At 46.9% G+C, this 21,473-nt stretch overlaps 1 protein-coding gene across 5 annotated transcripts in view; it reads right to left on the minus strand.

Annotated features, from left to right (window-relative positions):
- RORA (RAR related orphan receptor A) overlaps positions 1–21,473 on the minus strand; it is a 375,892-nt gene that overhangs the window by 77,321 nt on the left and 277,098 nt on the right. Inside the window, exon 1 of one of the 5 annotated variants that reach the window (XM_082198094.1) lies at positions 6,159–6,268. The exons of 3 other annotated variants lie outside the window; for them this stretch is intronic. In XM_082198094.1, the coding sequence (XP_082054220.1) occupies positions 6,159–6,189 (31 nt within the window). In that variant the 5' untranslated portion in view covers positions 6,190–6,268. Of the gene's footprint in view, positions 1–5,771; positions 5,931–6,158; positions 6,269–21,473 lie in introns of those variants that run through there. One more of the 5 variants, XM_082198090.1, reaches the window with a different exon arrangement.

The raw sequence follows: 21,473 nt of genomic DNA on the forward strand, positions 1-21,473 counted from the left end.
GATTTTATGTTGAAGCTACCCTGAGACCTGTGAGTATAGGGTGGTATACAAATTTAATAAATAATAACAACAACAATAAAAATAGGAAGCTCTGGACTATACTATATAGATCTGTAGTTTGACCCAGCTTGGCTCTTCTTACATTTGTAACCTTTGAGAGCTGAACTCCAAAGGCCTCATGATAAGCGTGAGAGCAGTCCACACAGTAAAGGTCCACACTTAAATCTTTGATAACACAGCTGGGAAAAGAATTTCTCAGTGAGACACCAGGCTTTCTGGACTAGATGGACCAATGATCTAACAAAGCACAAGGCAACTTCAGCTATACATGTGGAATTGCACAGGGATCTGATAGCAGGTTTTCTTCTCTTCAGGCTCCGGGAGGGTCTACTCACAAGCCATGAGGACTCTCCAGTGCCCTCTCTGGCCATTTCCAGGTTTGAATTGAATTATTTATTTATTTCCTGGTGCCACTCATATACATAGTTGCGCTTGAGTAGAATACGAGTAAGTTGGGGGGTGCTTGTATGGTTATGATTGCTGCCAAAGATCTCTGAGGAGGAGAAGATGGAAACGAGAAAGATTGCATGCTGTTATCACAGGATGGACAGCTGCATGGGTATCCCTGCAATTTTGGTACCCAAAACACTAACAGGCCCCCAACCAAAAGTAAAACAAGAACAACAACACAACCCTCTTTGACTAATCCTCTGAAATCAGTAGAGATATGTGCTGAATGAAATAAAACTACAAGGAACCTGGATAGCAGAGCAGCCTGTTGTTACTTTTGGGCACACCTCCATTACAACATCTTGTCTTGCTGCTCAGTGACACCACCACTCAGTATTTGCATAAGCATTATGTCATAGTGCTTCATATACATTGTCTCTAGGTGGCCTTAGGTAAGCCTCTCTCTGGCTAATCCTCTGCAGTTAAGGATTATTAGCGTAGCTTGAAGGACTTGGAACCTGCTAAAGGGCTATGCAAACATTTTATATTATTGCTATCTTCACCAGGGTCTATTAGTATTAGTATTATTTGTGTACCACCCTTCATCTGTAGATCTTGGGGTGGTTATATTATTAACAACACCCAGTTCCACATAATCCTCACACGATCTCTGACTGATTAATTATAAAACCTCAACAGGTCTTCAGGGGGGTTGGCTGAGGAGAGCTGGGGGACAAGCTAAGGTAGCCGGTTGCCCAGGAGTGCTTCCTCAGAAGTTTCCCTGGAGGTGGGCCGTGATCACCTCGTCTAGCATCTGAGCAGGCCCTGAACCCATCAATGGGCCCTTTTATTGCTGCCACTGTTCCCCACATAAGAGCATAAAAGAAGAGGTTGCTGGATCAGGCCAATGGCCCCTCTGTTCCAGCATCCTGTTCTGATGGGGGCTGACCAGATGCCCCCCTGGGAAGCCCACAGGCAGGATTTGACCACAAGAACATTCTCCCCTTCTGTGACTTCCTGCCACTGGTGTTCAGAAGAATGTCAGAGCCATCCTGGCTACTAGCCATCGATAGACAGCCTTAGTCTCTGTGAATTTATCTAGTCCTCTTTTAAAGCCATCCAATCTGGTGGTCACACTGCCTCCTGGGGGAGCAAGTTCCACATGCATGAAGAAGGACTTCCTTTCCTTGTACACAATGGTCCTGTTCGTGCTTTATGAAGCAAGAAAAAAGTATCTGACATAAGGCTACCAGCTCACAAAGCATCTTTGGTTATGAAGCTCATTTGTTTGAAGGAAGAGAGTTAACGGGTTTCTGCCTCCCTATTTTTATTTTAAGACCACAGAAATTTGTATATTTCACTTTTGTTCTCCTTCATCTTCAGAGCAGTCATAAATAATTACATCTCCTCAAAACTCCAATGACGGCACCAAGAATAAATAAAACATCATAACCACCTAAACGTATTTCTGCATCTCCCGCCGATGTATTTCAGTTTACCATTTTTAAAGTGGCTTTCCCCATTGCTTCTGGTCTGATTCTGTTGGAGCAAACCACAGAGAATCCATTCTTTCCCGGCAGCCAGAGGTCAGTGCAACACAAGAGGTATGGGATTTTAGGAAGAGCAGGAAAGGTGGGGGGATCATAATTTTCACAAACCTATTTGCCAGGGAGACCTAAGAGGGCAAAAAGCAAATGTAGCCAAGCTTCACTCTAGCATACATTTCAACTACAGCATTTGAAATGAAATGAAATGAAATGCCAGATAGTAAAAGTGTCACAAGTCAAAACTGAAGATAACTCAACACTGACATTCACAGTAATTGCAAGAGATCAGTTGTCCCCGATCATGGCACGGCAGGCGGAAAGATCTGCACCTAAATGCACTTAGCGAGCCCAGGCAAAAGCAGCGTATCAAAGACTACATCCCGCAAAAAGCTTTTGCAGGGACCTTGACAAGTCATGCCACTGGCACCAGTATCTTTCTCCTCACCCCATCCACAGGCACTCCATTAAAACCGAGTCCTCCCTCATTGTTTCCATTTTATCAAGCAAGCCTGGTGGCCCAATAAATTTCCCATGCATTAATACAGGAGCTGGCGGAGGTGAACAAGCCAAGTGAAACATAGGGGATACATGCACAAGTGATGCCCTAGTGCAGAGGTTTTCACGGCTCCCTTGACCAACTGCATTCTTTCTGCGGCACCCATGTGGGTCTCAGGAGCCCAGTTATGTAATCCCTTGCCTGCCAAGCTGGCAGCCTCTCACCCTTTTTCAAACATCTTCCCTTGTGGAGTATTCCCTCAGCCTCCTCTCGAGAGTCCTCCAGGTAGCTGCAGCAGCCACCCCTGGTCTCTGAGGCGCCTCACTGCCTGGCAATCAGCACTCCCTGGCCAGCCCCAGAGCCACCATTCACCAGGGGAACTTGTAGTCAGGGCTGCTGCAGCAAACAGCTGTGGAAGTCTTTGGGAGGCAGGGATGCAAGAGGGCATCAGAGGGAGGGAAGGAAGGAAAGTGCGACAGAGGCCAGCGTTGCCCACAGCACCCCGGACCAGCATTCAAGGCACTCCAGAGTGCCCTGGCACACTGGTTGAAAATCACCGCCCTTGTGCATTTCCCATTCATTTCAATGGACTTGAACAAAGTTACTTCCTAGCAGATCATGGATCATTGCTCAGACTTATGTGACTCTCTTTCTGTCTCCCTTAATAGCACCCCAAATCTGCAACCTCACTGTGGCAGGGCTGCACGGCGGGATCAGCTTTGCACTCCATGTTGCTTAAATAGCTCAAAGCTCAGAGGTTTCTGCAAGATTCCATTACTGAGCCACCCTGGCAGTCCTAAATACAGCTTCCGAGGAAGTCGTTCCCTACTAATTCAGTAGGGTCTGATTCCAAGTCTGCCTCCTTGGGATTGGGACGTATTTTAGGAAGTGTTTCCAGTTATAAATAAATAAATAAATAAATAAATACATGAAATAGGTTAGCACAAGAAGCTTCAATCCAATGTATGTTAAGTGACTTAATAACAATACCAGGAGATCTTTAAAAAACATTATTGACCTTAATTTATAAATTAGAATTGTGTAAGAGCTTGTCTAATGACAAATCCTAGGCATGTTGTGTTTAGTGGAACTTGGTACCAGATGGATTTGCCTAGGAGTAAGTCCTACTGAACTCAATAGGTTTTACACCCAAGTAGACATGCAGAAGTTTGGGCTGCACTGCTAAAAAGAGACTATCAATTTGTTTTGTAATTTCTTGTTGCATTTGCTCTGGGATACAAGCAGGATACACATTGAGATACACTTCTTAAACTTATGCAACAAAATAAGACTTAAAATAACTACTCTGTGCCATATTTATACTGGTTTGCATCTTGATTCCACCCTTTCCAGGAAACCAGATCCAGGGTTCTAATAATGACTGCAGTGCCTCTCTTTCGGCTGATCAAACTTCTCCTACACCCAATGACAAAAAATGTATAGGCCAAACTAGACTTTAATGGAATGTTAACAGTGTTCATTTAGTGCTTTGCTTCATAAAAAAGCAACAAATATACCAATCTGTTTTCAGAAGAATCGTCATGAAAAAACACACCACAGCCCCATCATTAAGTGCCCTAGTCAGAAAGAGAAATCCAGACTGTGTATTCTTTTCAGAGAAACAACACCATGAAAATTGTGTTACTTGATAATAAGGTATATGGTATTTCTACAAAATTCACTATCAAGATGGTCACATTATTTCAATTTAGTTATATTTTAACTATGCGAAATTGCAAAATCACTTTCTTATACTGCAGAAGAGCTAATTGAAAACATTCCACAAAAAGTTTTGCATTTCTTTCTCACACAGACAATAACACAAGCCTTCCGCTGGTTTTCTTGAAACCAAGGCAACTGAGGACAGACACTGACTGGGATTTTAAAAACCTCTGATTTTCCATGATCCAATCAAGGAAGGTCAATCCAGTTCTTCCTTTTAGCTCCTCTTTTAAAAATGGATATGATTCTAAAAACCGACTCTTTTTGCCTGTGCTGGCTTTTCATAGCAGAATTCCAGAGACTTTGTAGAAGTCCTGCCAAATGGGATAAATCACATTTTAGAGACCAGACATGAGTAACACAGCCTCATCCATGTCCCCTGTGCAACTTTAGTCAATGTTACGCTGAACCTGTGCTACAGAGGAGGGGTTGAAAGTAATCTCTTTCCATTTAAGTTTGTGGGGAGAGCATAAATTGCCTTCTTGCCTTTGAATAACAAGAGATCCTGCAGAGCCACAAAGGCTGACCTTTGACAGATGTCTTGGCTGAGCTGAATTCAGAACAATAAAATATAATAAGTGTAAAGACTCTCTCACACTGGAAACAAAATCAACACAGCAATTGACAACAACTGATAAGCTTTATAGCTGGGGAACGGACACTGTGGAGAACACGGGGTTAGTGCGGATTATGCCTGACTATTACCAAACAGCACAGAAGACGGCATTTTGGATTAATGGTTTTTTTGACCGGCATGCAAAGGGTTTTGCTCACAGCTGTCAGTCACAATTCTCCTTAGCCTAACATCTCCTTTCCCCAGCTTAAGGTAGTTATCCTCAAACACTTTCATTCAGCCCCAGTTCAGTTTCCTGCTATCATTTTCAGGCGACAAAGAGTTCCGTGCAACCCCAAAGCTTGCCCACTTTCTGCCACATCCGCTGGTCCACTGAGGCTGCAGCCCTATGCCCTGTTTCCTGGGAATAAGCCCCACTGAAAACAGTGAGATTTATATCCAAGTAAACATGCACAGGATTGCTGCACCGCAAAATAGATCATCTGGCCAGTTCTGGGTCCTATCAGTCATTTTCAAATCCAAACCCAACCTCATGGTGGGGACGTAAAATATGAGGGAAATGGAAGGGAACCACAAGCATGTAGGGCTGAGAGGAGAACTTGTTACTCTGCAGTTGGACACATGCCTCTGGGGTCCCTCTCCATCACCGCCCCACAGAAATAACATGGGCTTCAAAGTTTCTCCTCAATTCAATATTCTGTCTGTTCTGGGCGAGGAGAATGTTTCTGAAGCTATGCATTCCCCTCAATATTTAACAATAGGCAATGATCACATCTAAAAATCACGTTTTAAAGACTTCAGACTTTGAAGAATAAATAAGTTACAGGTCCTTCTAGCTCAAGTGTCCTCTCTTACCGTGCAGAGTCTATGTCTGGAAAGTTGGGGGGGGGTCCATGTGGCATGTCAAGTCCAGCACTCTGCAGACTTCAGACCACAACTGGGTTAGTGGCACACAAAGACACACAAAATGAAGCAGACTCACTGCCAAGGGCAGACCGGCCCTCTCCAGGACGGGGCACCTGCCCCGAGGTCAGCTCGAGCGGGCCGGAGCCCCTTCCGACGTTTCCGCCAAGAGGCTTGCACCCCGAGCCAAGGGGCGTCATGCGACGACGGGGGCAACTTTGGGAGGTAGATTCCGAGCGGTCACTTTACGTAACGCCAAAGAGCCCTTTCGGATTCGCCTCTCCCCCGCCCCGTCCTGGCGCCCGGATCGCCCCCTCACGCGCCCCCACCCAGCGCCCGCCCGCCCGCCCGCAGGCACCGACCCGGCAGCGGCGGGAGCCGGACCGCGCGCGGAAGCGCCTGGGCTGCCGAGAGCGCCGCTTTCCTGGCGGGTCCCGGGCGGATCGGGCGCCGCCGCGCGGCTCACCTTTCATCGCGGCGATCACCAAGCACAGCATTTGGCGGCGGCGGCTGCGCGCTCGGGGCTCGCGGGGCTCCGTCCGCCTCGTCAGCAGCGCCTGCCAGCAGCCCCGACCGGCCCTCTCCGCAGCGGCAGCAGCAGCAGCCTCCGCCTCCTCCGGCGCGCCTCGGCCCAGCTGAGGCGCCATGTGACCGGCCCGGCCCCCCCGCCCCGGCTGCCGCTGGAGGTGGGGCGGGGGACCGGCGGGGCGGACGCTGCTCCGGCCCGCCCGCCCGCCATCCCGCAGCCGGCGCCGCCTCCTCCTGCTGGGGCCCGATCCGCGGGGGAGGGGGAGGCGCACTAAGCGCCGCGGACTTCGGGGCCACTTTCTCCCGAGGCAGCGGGCGCCGCAACGCGGGGATCCCCCCGGGAAAGAGTTAGCAGTTTGGGGCCGCCTGCGAGGGGCGTCTGCGCGTGTTGCCAGACTCCTTGCAATGGAAGGGAAGGCGATTTCTCGCAGCAGTCCTTTATAATGGTTGTTTTAGACGCTTAAAAATAATCCTAAAACATTTTGTTAAACATTAACCTTCGTCTGATTGAGCTGCGCAGAACCCCAGCTGGAAGGCCAGGCAGCGAGATTACTTTCGGGGAAATGGGCTTAGGGTCCTCATCAGCGTATTGGCTTACTCTTGTGTCACACAGGGTGACAACCCTGAAGTCTCAAAGCTATTTAACACACACACACACAGAATCAGGGGGGGGCGAGAAAGAGCCCTGACAGTTCCCTGACATTCAATGCACGTTTGCACTGAATGTGTATGACCCCCACTCCCACAGTCTTGGGCGCTGCCACTGGCCCCAGTTCAGCTTCATGACTTCTTCTGCAGGAATAAGGAAGCCAAGTGGGTTGGCCGTTGAAACTTGCTTCAGCACTGGTGACAGTCCTCCAGGCGGCATTTCTGTGTCATATATGATCTACAGTACTTGAGATTCCTGCATTGCAGGGCTTGGGACAGGTGACCCTGAGGTGTCTTGCAACCCTACAATTCTATGAGGGTAGGTGCCTAGTCTAGGGGGTGCAAGGTAGTCCATGTGGCATACACAGCTCTTTCCTCCAGCAGAGGGAGGCAGCTGGGGCATAGGAAGAGCTAACCAGGAGTTCTCCCCCCCCCTCCCAGTTACCCCCTTTCCTTCAGCTTCTTGTATCATCTCCCCTGTGGAGAATTTTATACTCTGGACAGGGACTTGGGCAAAGCTCATGGAAGACACTTTGAAAAGATGTCCACAACACGTGGTCAGCTTGGGTCACTCAGGCCTTGTTTTCAGCATCAAGGCCCAGCTCCAAAATGGGTGAGAAGGAACAACACTTGGTGAGAAAAGGTGGGACTTCCCAGCACCTGCTACAACCTTTGGAGGCCACCTGCTTCTCAGCCATCTCCTTTACCTATTCAGTGCTTTCAGGTGTTTTGAAGCACTGCGCCAACCCACAGGCCCAGCTCAAGTCTGTGATAAACAAAACAGTGGACAGCCCTATGTACCAATATCCAGGGGTTTGCCTAGGGGCTGGGCTGGTTGGCTTTCATCAAGAGTGCAGGCCTGGGCTGGGGGCAAAAATTGCACCTCCCCCCTCTGACTTGCAGTGGCTAGGAATCTGCCTGCCCACCATGCACTCCCCAGGCTGCTCCTCCACTGCTCTGGGCGGCCAACATCACCTTGCCAAGGGCACAGGGAGCGTAGGTATGTCTCTGTCCACATCCGCCCATCCATACACACCATTCACATGTGAGCAATGCAGGCACCTGGACCCCCAGTTGCTTTTGCAAATGGCTTCATGGAAGACACACCCTTCAACACATACGCCCTTCAACACATACGCCCTGCTTCCTGGTCCCACATGCAGATGCTGTGTAGTGGGCCGGAGTCATTATCGCCAGTGTCCTAGAGCCATCCCATCAGCTTTTTAGCTGCTGCAAAGAAGTCTTCCCACCCTTTGTGCTGATTGGAGCCAGTCAGTCCATCAGTCACAGAGGATCGGCTCCTAGGGTCACTCTGCAGATGGCACATAAGGAAAACACCAAGAAGGAGTTGTTCTACATGTGCCAAAGCTAAGCATTCAAGAACACTGAAAATGCAAGGGCTGCTTCCGTTTCAAGAGAATGTTCCTCAAGTTGTTACTTGAAAGGCAACACATGAAGATCTGCACTGATGGTTATAATGCATTCCTAATTATTATTATTGTATAACTGCAAGATTATTGAATAATTTTACAAGGCATGTGGGTGTGACTATGATGAAGGGACCTTCCACTTCTGATTCTGCTGCTATGCTGTTGGCATGTGAATAGGCCAACATGTGGTCTTGCCACACAGAGCTTGGACAGAGCGCAGTGTTGCTGGGTGAGGGGGTGTGCAGAGGGTGCCTGTCTCTTGCCCTCTGCACTTACAAAACTGAGTATTGTGTCTCTGCTGTGTTGTTACATAAAGGTAAAGGTAACGGGACCCCTGACCATTAGGTCCAGTCGTGACCGACTCTGGGGTTCTGGCGCTCATCTCACTTTATGGGCCGAGGGAGCCGGCGTCCAGCTTCCGGGTCATGTGGCTGGCATGACTAAGCCGCTTCTGGCGAACCAGAGCAGCGCACGGAAACGCCGTTTACCTTCCCGCCGGAGCGGTACCTATTTATCTACCTGCACTTTGATGTGCTTTTGAACTGCTAGGCGGGCAGGAGCAGGGACTGAGCAATAGGAGCTCACCCTGTCACGGGGATTCGAACTGCCGACCTTCTGATTGGCAAGTCCTAGGCTCTGTGGTTTAACCCACAGCACCACCCGCGTCCCCGTGTTGTTACATGGTGTTTGTCTATTATATGTTGAGTGGGAAAGAGTACATGGATGTGTCATTATGTTTGTGGCATGTATATCTAAGAGCGGATAAGCGCAGGCCCATCTGTTTCCCGTGGCTGCATATGAATGGCCCACAACATATGGAACCAGCCCTACTTATACTTGCAAGCTGTTTAAGAAGAAGAGTGTCTCTGAGAATGGCACTCCTGCAAGCACAGCTCTTGCATCTGGGAACGGGAAGTAGGGCCTCCATGCTGAAGGGCATGTCTTCCACAAAGGAACGGGAAGCCTTTTGCAGAATTTTCTCTCGTATTTGGTTATTGTGTTTAGTTGCATTTTGCTGGCCTTGTGGGAGACGAAAGCAATAATTATTACATTTAAACTGAATGAACTGCAGATGTTCTGGTCTCGGAAACTGTATTTTACTTTTGGCAAGTGCTTACATAATGGAGAAAGAATGAAAAGAAGGAGGGGAAAAGAAAAGGAGCAAAAAGCTCCCTGTCTGGTTACCTTGTGAGCTGCCCCCCCCACCAGGAAAATCCACATTTTTCTTCTCTTAAATATGAAGGAGACAACAGAGCAAAGGTTTAAAGATGTGCGCAGGAGTTTACCAGTTCTGCGAAGGGGAGTGGATTATATGGATTATAGATATCTATTTATTTTGGAAAGTTGTTTGACTGTCTTTCTGCTTGTTATTGATACATTTGGACACCTCTTAAGATATCGCTACCACATCTGTCATGATGGTTCCTGACAGTGAGGAGGAGATTATGATATGCAGATGTTATGCAATTCAAATAAGTCAAAATCAGTGACATTTGGATAGGTTTAGTATGCCATCTTGATTCAAAGTGTCATCCAATTGTAGCTAAACATAGATGAAAACTTGTTTCTTGATCGCAGGAGCCACTATGCCAAATTTGATGACAACATCTTAAGAAGTTCCAAATCAGTGTTGTTTTGACCAGTTTGGTCTGCTAGCTTGATTCAATGGCATCCAGTGGTATCCAAACATATATAGCAAAATAATAATAAAATGAGTTTAATATATTACTGTTTGCATTATTTATTGTAAGGACTAAGTGCACCATTAAAAAAGAAAAGATGACCAACTGAAAAACAAGAAAGTGTATAATCTGAAGCTCTGACTGAAGCATATTGGGCAGGACTCTAGAAGTTTGCCTAGTAGGAATCTAGCTGTGTTTTATCTCTTCTGTGATGTTTCCTTTTCCTTCTCTTTAATTGGTTTGAAGTGTTGTGTGGTTAAGAGGTGAGAGACTGAGGTGAGCAGGTCAAATCTGGGGGGATCCCACTCTCTGCAGAGGTGGCTTTCCTCCTATTTTAATTCTTCAGAGATGCATCCAAATCAAAAAGCTATTAATATCTGCCTGAGGGTGAGGGGAATGTATTAGGAAGACCTTTATCTTCTGCTTAACCTTGCTCTGGTAATGGGAAGTGAGAGACTCTCACAAGATGAACCAGCAGAGCACCAGAATGAATGATCAACTGCCTTGGTTTTTATGTGGCTCAGTGACACTATCAGCCCACAAAAACCGATATATATTTTAAAGCAAAACCACAAAGAGGCAGCCATAAGAAAGGAAGGGCTGCATGTCAAAGACAAAGACCTATATATGAAAACCCGCTGCTTATAGATATTGCTTTTTCTGCAGTGCCAAGCAGTGCCATTTTTCTAGAAGGAGAGTTTGCTGGAACTCACCATGAACACCTCCCTTGTTTTCCTGGAATGGCACTGGTGCCCACCTGAGTGAGTTCCAGCAGAAGAAAAATAATCACCTTGGCAAAGACTATAATTCAATTAATGCTTTCTATGCAGAAGGTCCCAAGCAGCATCCCTAGTATCATCTTCGGGTAAAAGGATATCAGGCAGCAGAAGTGTTCAGGAAGGGACTTCTGCCCTGTATCTTGAGAGCATTTCATTATCTTCTTTATTTCATAAAATGTATGAAATGCCCCCCAGATGTTGCACTACCAGCTCCCATGATTGCCTCCCTTGTTTTCTTCCAATGACAATGCCACTTTTACCCGAGAGGTGCCAGAACTGAGCTCCAGTGAGTTCCAGATGAAAAAAGCCCTGGTGCTAAGTAATGATTGTTACATATTTCCATAAGCACTATATTCTGATATGTAGCTATCCCCCTACCTCCAACTCACCCCACATCATTCCAATGGCCTCTTTCGTTTTCCAGGCCTGCATTTATTCCTTTAAGGAGTCATCCAGACCTCCCTTTGTGCCACATTTCCAGGCACATATCTGTGCTTAAAAGCACCGTGTCCAATACCTTTTCTTCTTCTTTTTGCCCTGAAGATCCCCCCCACAAAAACCTGCTCTTTACTGCTGAATCGGAGCAAATGGCAACCCATGGAAAACACAAATTGCCATTTGTTCCGATTCAGCTTTAAAGATTGTAGGGTGAAAGGTAAGTGTGGGTGAGCCCTAAATCAGGGATGGGGAACCTGGTGACCCTCCCAGTGTTGGGCTATAACTCTCACTGTCCCTGACCATTGGTTGTGCTGCCTGGGTCAGTTCAGAGTTGTAGTCCAAGAACATCCAGAGAACCCCAGTCGAAAGCTGATCTAAGCATCTGTAAGATACCATGCAGTGTACAAGGAAGCCCAACAGGGGCAGTGAGTGGTCTGTGTTTGCTTTAGTGGGTTATAAAATTCCGCCCTGGAAAATGGATTAGATTATCATCAGTCCAGGACTGCAGAAATAATATGAAGGGTCAATTTGCAGTTAAAAGGGTTGGGGGGGGCATGGTGTATGTGGACACGATGCCTAATGTCTCCACCACTATGAGCCTATGGTTGCTTTGCAATAGCTCAGCAATGCAGTGCCCTTACATTTAGACACACCAAGACAACGAACTTTAGATTCAGAAGGGGTGTATGGGGGGGGGAGAGAAAGAGAGAGAGAGACTGGCTTCATGTATTTTAATGCAGGGTTAGCTCACCCTCCGCATATCCTTATGACATGGCAAGGCATGTCAGGCCATTGGTTTGAGCGGTGTCACAGCCCATTAAGTCTTCTCTGATTGTCAGATGTTTAACCTTAAGGTACATAGCCTTGAATTATTATTGATCAGTGTTTGTTTCCAGCCCGGATGAAGAAAATGGTAATCAGGGATGACATCTGATGCAGTGGGCTGTTTGTGGCAGTCAGTCTCCGATAGATGCAAATGCATACACACCCCAGAGGTACAGTATATCTAAAGAAGATACTGCCACCAGCATTTTAAGTGGACAATATGGTGCCTGCTCTTGACCATTAGAGCTTTATAGCTCCCACCTCACCCACAAAGCAGGACCCAGAGTTTTTTTGCTTGCTTTTTAAACAAGCAAGAAAACAAACAAACATCCCTTAGGGAGGAATGCAATGTTGCCTTGGCTTTGAGTTCCTGCGAGGGTCAACTGATTAGCCATCCATTGTTGAACATTCCATGGTGCTTAGGACGCCACTGTGCAGATGGCAGATTATCCTTTCTGCCACAGTATTGTATCCAGGGCTTTTTTTTAGCCAGAATACATCGAAAAACAGTTCCGGCACCTTTCCCCACACCATGCCTCTGGCTCACGAGAAGACTCTACCCGGAGCACAAAGAAGACAACCTCTATGGGCTCTGGAGAGGGTCTTTTCATGACCCAAAGGCACCGGAGGGCTTTAAAGAGGCTCTTCAGCCACCCAGGCTAACAGATGACTTGTGGGAAGAAACCTTCCTGTGTGTCAACTCTGCAAGCTGCCCTGCCTCTCCAACTTGTGCATGCAAGCAGGAGGGACAGGGCAGCTTGCAGAGCAGATGTGCAGGGAAGAAGCTTCTCCACACATTAGCTCTGCGTGTCCACAGAGCAGCCCTCCCTCTTCCACTGGCGAGGAAGCAGGAGGGGCATGGTAGCGTTCCTGCACCTTTGTTATAGGGAAAAAAGCACCGATTGTATCATTTGTTAGCAGCACTGGAGCAAGCTTCCAGTGTAGCAAAGATTCTCCAACAGGCCACCAGCTAGAGCTGCAGGCGTCCCCAAAGAGGAGCACAAGGAGGCCTCAGGGGCCAACAGCATTCAGTTCAGGGAAACGCAGGAGGCAGTTCTCCTGGATTCAGCTAGCTGAGAAGACTGGTGCTGATAAAATTAGGGGCAGAAGTGCAGTGATATCAGGGTCTTGAGGATGTTCACTAGTTCTGGGGAAAGCAGTTCCCAGATGAACACAAAAATGTATTTAGCAAGCCCTGAAATGTACTGAAAAATGCTACCTGTGTATTATTATTTATTGTCTGCCCTTCACCAGCAGGTCCCAGGGTGGGTTACAACAATTTGCATTGCAATACAGGGACTACACTAGATGACTCTATGGGGTACCTTCCAACTCTACAATTCTATAATTTCCAATGCTATAATTTCCAATGCAATAATTTATAATGTTGTAATTGTAATTTAGGGACGCGGGTGGCGCTGTGGGTTAAACCACAGACCCTAGGACTTGCCGATCAGAAGGTCGGCAGTTTGAATCCCCGTGACGGGGTGAGCTCCCGTTGCTTGGTCCCAGCTCCTGCCAACCTAGCAGTTTGAAAGCACATCAAAGTGCAAGTAGATAAATAGGTACTGCTCCGGCGGAAGGTAAACAGCATTTCCGTGTGCTGCTCTGGTTCGCCAGAAGCGGCTTAGTCATGCTGGCCACATAACCCGGAAGCTGTACGCCGGCTCCCTCGGCCAATAAAGTGAGATGAGCGCCGCAACCCCAGAGTCGGTCACGACTGGACCTAATGGTCAGAGGCCCCTTTACCTTTACCTAAAGCTCTTCTAAAGTACAGTTGGAGGAGTTCAGCTGTATTGGTTCTGAGAAATACAGAGAAAATACGGAAACAGTTCTTTCCTCTGTAGGAATGTGGACAAGCAAAATAATCAATTTTTGTTTGTGTGCATGTGTTATGAAATACTTTTTAAAATAACTATTGACATTTCTATCCAGTCATGCCACACATCAATAATGGATTTCCCTCTCACACGCAAAGTGGCAGCTTTTACGGGGCAGCGTTTGCCCAAGTGGACATTGTCTGACCAGCAGCAGATTCCTCACTCCTGCTGAGCATACATATGCTTTACTGAAAATAAATATTCAGAAAAGGCTGAAAATAGTTTCTAATATTTGGCATTTATCCAAGCTCACTTTTAACACCCAGATAATTTATTTATTTATTGCATTTGTAGTCCCCCCTTTTCTCCACGGAGCTCAAGGTGGCAGCATAGGTGGTTCTTCTCATTTGATCCCCACAATAAACCTGTGAGGAAAGTTAGGCAGGGAGGCAGGACTGGTCCAAGGTCACACACAGTGAGCTTTATCCAAGTGGGGATTCCTAGGAACACATGAAACTGCCTTATACTGAAGCAGAGCATTGATCCATCTAGGTAAAGATTGTCCACACTGATTGGCAGCAGCTCCCCAGAGATGCAGTCTTTGCCAGCACTACCCGGATGTGTCATTGGGGATTGAAGCTGGGACCTGCTCTGCTGAGCTATGGCCCTTCCCCAATTAATACTGCTAATAATATTAATAATCGTTTAAAGGCCCATTGGGTTTGACAAAAGTTAGGGAGGAAGGAGCTTTCCTGATTCCTTGGTGCTCACACACATCCCAGCTATGACTGACCATCTACCTATCAACTAAGGACCTCTCTAGGATCTGTGTCAGAAGGCCTTTCCCTTCACCCTGCTTCCTGATCCTTCCAACCAGACATGCCAGGAATCAAACCTGGGGTTTTCAGTGTGCTGAGGAGGCACCACTGAGCTGGGGTGTCCCACCCCAAAGCATACACCATAGTGATGCCATCATGACAAGTGGTTACAACTTCCAAGAAAGTTTTGGCTGTATTTTTCTGACACTGTTTTTTTGACGCTGAGCTCTTGCGTATTTTTTGCCAACTGAATTGTCTTTGTGTTTTACTGTTGCAAATCTCCCAGAGGACTTGGGCCAATGGGCAATTTAGAGATGGAATGAATGAACGGATAGGCAGCCAGCAATAAAAGCTGGTCAAAGGGGCTGATACCCTCATGTGAGCTGCTCAGTGCCCCAGAGGGGGCATCCTGGCTTCCTCAAGAAAACAGCTGCCTTGAAATTTGGATTAAAATTTCTTGATGCCAGCAGACCCTACAGAAACTACCCCCAACCCAGTGGCCTCCAGATGCATTGATCTTCAGCTCCCATTAGGCCTCCCTCGCATAACCAAGGGTCAGAGATGATGCAAATGGTAGCCCAAAACATCTGGAACAGCTCCAGGTTAGGGAAGGCGGCCCTAGGCCATAGAAGTTGCTTCAGCACAACACATAAACTAGGTAAGATTAAGGAGTGTGGATGTGAAAGAGACCTTAATCACTTCTTCTTGCTTGATTAGAATATTTTTGGTTTTAAAAAAAATGTGGCTGGAAACTCATTAGCATCCCCATTCTATTACTGGCAAGAATCCTTCAAGGATGTGTCATGCAGACACTTCGTTCTTGATTATTTCAGCTCAGCCCCAAATCACTGTTGACAGGGCTACTCAAAGGCTTGTCAGGGAATAGAGAAACATTATGACATCTTTCTCCACATCACCTTCCATGCCATGAAATATAAGGGTCAGGTCACAATGGATAAGGAGCCATGGGAGATGCTCCCGTATAATGAAGAGGTTATCTTGAGCAGATATGCTCTGCGGGGATTGGGCTGAAGGCTGCCCACCTCTCTCTCTTGCCCCCCAACCCCTTCACCAGCACCACTGGCGTAGGGAGGCGACTTAGCAAAGCATGAACTTGGATTCACAATTCAGAAGCCCTGCTGGCAACTGGCATCAAAGGAATTGAGAGCATCTGGAAAGGGGAACACTTTGGTTTTTATGGGCTTGGGGACCAATCAGCTGCTCATGGTCACCTGATCATAGCTCAAGTGAACTGGTCCAGGATCTACTACCACTGCATAGATGCTGAAGCTAAGTATGCAAAGACTGGGTGGGTAAACTGGGATGGTAGATGAGTGGACGCCTCATGTAAGAAAGGAAAATAAGTGTTGTATTCCATTGTGCATTAAATTTATTACCTATTAGGTATCTGCTGAAGTCCATCCTGCTTTCTTGACCTTTTCATAGCTTATTTTGGGTGGTTATCCTCCCTCCTTACTCTACTAATACAACTGAAATACAGCTGAGAAGATGAGACCTTTGCAAAACCAATAAAATCATCACTATGCAGCAAAATCCTTTGCCGAACAATTTAAGTTTTTATTTGGTTTTTTTATTGTTTTATCTGTTCTTGTGGCTTTCTGTCCCCCTCTAATATTTTAATTCTTCTTATTCTGACTTGCTCTGAGGCCCTCTATATGACGAGAGGGAAATAAATAAATGGTTAATTGATATTTTCTTGAATGTATAGTAAGTAACACAAAGGCTGCAACTCTTTAGTTAGGAGTATACCTAATTAAAATCAACATGAACTACTTCTGAGCAGACATGGATAGAATTGTGCCATTAGCAACTTTCTGGACCTCCCACCCCGTTCCCTCCCTGTACATGAGTGGGTGTGAAGGAATGCGCCAGCCTAGGCCCCACCTCCTCCCAGTCCCACTTCCTGGTTGCCATGAGGCCTAAGGAGGGGTCATGCGGCAGGTGGAGGGACCCTGAGGAGGAGTGGGAGGAGCTTGGATAAATAGATCTGGAGGACCCTGGGTAGCGTTCCCAGCAAGGTGAGAGTTGCAGATTCTGAACCCCAAGAGGTGTTTGATCCCAGTGAGGGTCGTAGGGGCTTAGGGGATGGTGATCCACCCTCTGAAGAAGACCTACCCTCTCAGAGGCGCTTCCTGTCACCTCCCTTCCAGAACTGCTCCCCAGAAAGCAAATGGACCTGCAACCCACATTAGATTCTATCCTCGCACAGTTAACTCTGCAGGGGGAGAATTTGTGCAGCTTCAGTCACCTATGGGGCAAAAAGCTCCTTCGTTTGCTCTTGGTTTTTGATATGCATAGTTATAGTCTGAGCAGCAGAAAAGACAAAGGGTTGAGGAAGACATTTGTGGACAGAGTTCATGACATTGAATAATTCCTGGGAATCTGGATGTGTTACATAACCAAATGAGGTTGCTGATGAACCTCCCTGAAGGGCGTGTGTCTGCCCTCCAAAGTCACTCTCCAATTAAGTGGGTGGGGCTGTGTTATTAAGATTGACGTCCACCATCCAAACAAAAAATATGCCTGCCTCATGCTGTTTAGGATTGATGATTAGGGTGGCCAAAGGCTAAACACTACCTTCAAGAGGAATGATGCATTTGCAAATCATGATATCATAAGCTACAAGGAAGGGGACAGGAAGAAGGTCCCTAGTTCTCCTTGGCATCTCCTCTGGGAACCCACCTGCGCATCCAACAGCTCTTGTGCTGCTCCCTGAGACAGAGCCTGTTCTTCTGAGATTTCAGTAAACCCTCCAGGCATTCTCTTTGTCAATGAAGAACTTCCATTCCCATTGAAAATGCTAATATGCTGGAGGACTAGTACCATGATTTGCAAGTAACATTCCCTTCCCCAGCCTGCAAGGCCCTCAAAAAAAGGGGGGGGGGGTTAGTGACCCAGTATGTGGTTTGTGCTTAACTACTATTACTTCCCTTGTTTACCATCAGTGGTTCTCAATTTTTTTGGGGGGGGGCAACTACTCCCTTGGTTCCATAAGCTCATGCTGAGTGCCCCCATCCTACTCTAATAAATGCATTATTCAGAATAGGGGTTTGCATGATACACTAAGGAAGACAAGGGCACAATAAAATTGGAAACAGTGACAATTGTAACATGGATTCAAAATCCAATTAAAACTATTCAGTTTAATCAATTCATCAGAATTGATTGACTTGATCCAGTGATACCAGCTTTTCAAAGTCTGAAAATCATTTACCTCCAGCACCCCCCAGTCACCCCTTTACCTCTTAGCGCACCCCCCTAGGTAATCCCACAGCACCCCAGGGGGTGGTACCACCTGCTTTAAACTCTGATTTATACCCTGATTTTCCTCCAAAGAAGCTTGAGGTGGCAAAAATTCTTCTCCTCCTGCCCATTTTACCCTCACAACAACCCTGTGAAGGAGGCTGGACTGAGGCAGAGAGGAACTGGAAAACCCAGAACAGAACCCTGATGAATTCCTCCAGAACTCATTGCCGCCTGCTTATTCATGTTAAACTTCACAAAGATAGACGTCCCTGTAGCTCTCATGCCCACACCTAAGTGATGCCCAGTTTCAAGAGGAGCAGAGCTGGAGAAAACAGGTTGTCCCATCTGGTTCAAGAGAACGCCCATTATGTCAGGTCTTAGGAGGAACATTTCAAAGAGTCATATACATACACTATCTATGCAAACTTTTATCGGTGCATCACCTCCCTTTAAATCCATAGGCCTGGTTTGCTTTCACATACCCACACTATTAGCAGAAGGGTAACAAAGAACCTCCATTCAGTTTCGGTACCTTTTTGCACCGTTCTTCCAAGGATCTCAGAGTGATGGCTGATGGGACAGGGCAGGGTAAGGGGAGGAGGCAGAGATGGTCTCTGGCCAGGAAGAGAAGTTCTTCTAGCTCAGGGATGCGTAACCTCAGTCCCAAGGTCCAATGCAGCCCTTGAGACCAGGTCACACACCCGCCTGGAGTCACACATCTCTCCAGCTCTGTTTTCATAGAATCATAGAATCATAGAATCATAGAGTTGGAAGAGACCACAAGGGCCATCGAGTCCAACCCCCTGCCAAGCAGGAAACACCATCAGAGCACTCCTGACATATGGTTGTCAAGCCTCTGCTTAAAGACCTCCAAAGTAGGAGACTCCACCACACTCCTTGGCAGCAAATTCCACTGTCGAACAGCTCTTACTGTCAGGAAGTTCTTCCTAATGTTTAGGTGGAATCTTCTTTCTTGTAGTTTGGATCCATTGCTCCGTGTCCGCTTCTCCGGAGCAGCAGAAAACAACCTTTCTCCCTCCTCTATGTGACATCCTTTTATATATTTGAACATGGCTATCATATCACCCCTTAACCTCCTCTTCTCCAGGCTAAACATGCCCAGCTCCCTTAGCCATTCCTCATAAGGCATCGTTTCCAGGCCTTTGACCATTTTGGTTGCCCTCCTCTGGACACGTTCCAGTTTGTCAGTGTCCTTCTTGAATTGTGGTGCCCAGAACTGGACACAGTACTCCAGGTGTGGTCTGACCAGAGCAGAATACAGTGGCACTATTACTTCCCTTGATCTAGATGCTATACTCCTATTGATGCAGCCCAGAATTGCATTGGCTTTTTTAGCTGCCGCGTCACACTGTTGGCTCCTTGGGTGAGTGCAGAGAGAGATGGGTGAGCCACCCCCACCCCCCGCTCCAGGACAGGCAGACTTAATTTGCTATACTGAAATCTATTGCTTCCATTTGCTTCCTATTCGTGGTCCACTTCCATGTGATGTATAACCTTGTGGCTTGTGTGAAGGCTGTCCTGGGAAATTTCCTTGCCTGCTCCCCAGCTTCCTCCCACCCTGAAAGCTAATTATCTTTGCCTGGCTCCACCCATTACACCTCTTTTATTTGATGTTGCCATGGCAGCCATTCACAGCACTGAAGAGGCAGGCAGGACTTCAGCTCAAGTTTTAAAATGTGCACTGAGAAGTGACTTGGCTCTTTGGCCCATAAGGGGAACGTTAAGGAAGCCTTTGGATCTTCAGCATTTTCATGGGCAACTGGGGCACCGGCTGAACTCAGATGATAGTTTAAGATTGCCTTGTTTTGATCAGTTCATTGCAGTTTTTATCACTAGCCATAAGAAGAATTATAGCACCACACAGTGATGGGGGGTAGGGGGGGGGAGGCTGCAGCATCCCTCTGCCTGCTTGCTCAAGAGATCTGCCTTACACCACACTAGGGCCTCGCAAGTCAAATTGGCTCAAGCAAGTGAGCCATGCCGCAAGGGAATCATAGTTGGAAGGGACCCCAAGGGTCATCTAGTCCAACCCTCTGAAATGCTGGAGTCTCAGCTAAAGAATCCATGACAGGCAAACAAACAAACAAAAAAAAAAAAAAAACAAACAAACAAAAACAAAACAAAAAAAACGAAGCACTTGCTCACCTTTGTCCCATTGAAATCAATGGGGCTCCAATGTGCTTGGCTTTGATTGGAGCGTGCCAATACATAACTCCAGGAAAATCAAGGCCACCTGCAACTGTCACCTGTTTCATAGGCAGGGAGAAAATGAGGCAGAAATGCATTCAGTGGGGAATTTGCTCCTCTAAGAAACCCCAAACCAATGAAAAATATAGACTGTCATGGATACTTTCAGCTGTTGAATCACTTGGGGGCAGCTCTTGCAGGAAAAAGTAATGCATACGACGCCATCGTGTACCATTATCATTACTGCAAGCGACAGCCTCAAATTTCTCTTTTCTGTATAGAAACCACTTCCTTTTATTATTGGATTTTGCAGAGGCTGTCACCAAATACCACGAAGCAGCGGCCCTTTCAGAGTGTGCTGCCTGCAAACCACAATGCACCATGACAGTTGCCGGGTCAGGGTGAGGTGGGGGCAGGGAGACCCTCTCTCAAATGCCCGTTTAAAATGAATGTTGCCCAGTGCCAGAGCTGCCGCTGCCCACCAACACAGCACTGGGAAGAGATTTTTTAAGCTGCTGAAATACATTTACAAATCAGTGACACACACAGAGAAGAGGTGGATGCTGTCAAAACAGTTTGTTTACAGCCCAAGAGAGAACAAAACGAAGCAGGAAGCTCTGCAACATACTTTAAAACACACACAAATGCACACACACCCTTTTTGACGCACACATTTTTGAAAAATGTGGTTTCCTTTTGGCGCTAGAAAGAAGCTGTGACTCTGCCGACAGCAGAAAAGAGGGATTATATAATATTTAAATAAAAAATGCTTCCACGGCTCAGGGAGGATTACAAACAAATTTTAAAATGAACGTAATTATACCTCAACACCCCCCGATAATGAATGTGAATGTGGGGAAGTAAAGTGACATTCCCTGGCAAAAGCCCGCCCCGCCCTTGTGACTGTGTTTTAACTGGCAACCAGCGCCACAGGGTTAGGTGCTCTCTGAAGTATGCAGTTCCCCAGCCACTGAGGGCTTTAAAAGGAACAAGAAAGAAAGAAAGAAAGAAAGAAAGAAAGAAAGAAAGACATCTTCGATTTGGCCCAAAACCCACCAGAAAAGAAATGGGCACGCTTCACAGACTATTGGAATGGGCAGTGTGGAAATATAAGGCTCAGTAGAAATTTGACTGCGTAAGCTTTGAAAATTGCAGCTTTGATAACTTGTTATTCCATGCATGGAGTAGTTCTGCATTGAATAGAAATGGCCAGGAGGAACCTGCCTGCCAGCAGCTGCAACCACCTTCCCAGCAGCCCAAGACCAAATGACACCCCCCCACACACACACTTGTTAAGCTCTTGGGTATTTTCTTCTTAATTGTGCCTGTAGCCAGTGG

This window comes from Podarcis vaucheri, assembly GCF_965113315.1.
Source record: "Podarcis vaucheri genome assembly, chromosome: 14".
Taxonomy (NCBI): Eukaryota; Metazoa; Chordata; class Lepidosauria; order Squamata; family Lacertidae; genus Podarcis; species Podarcis vaucheri.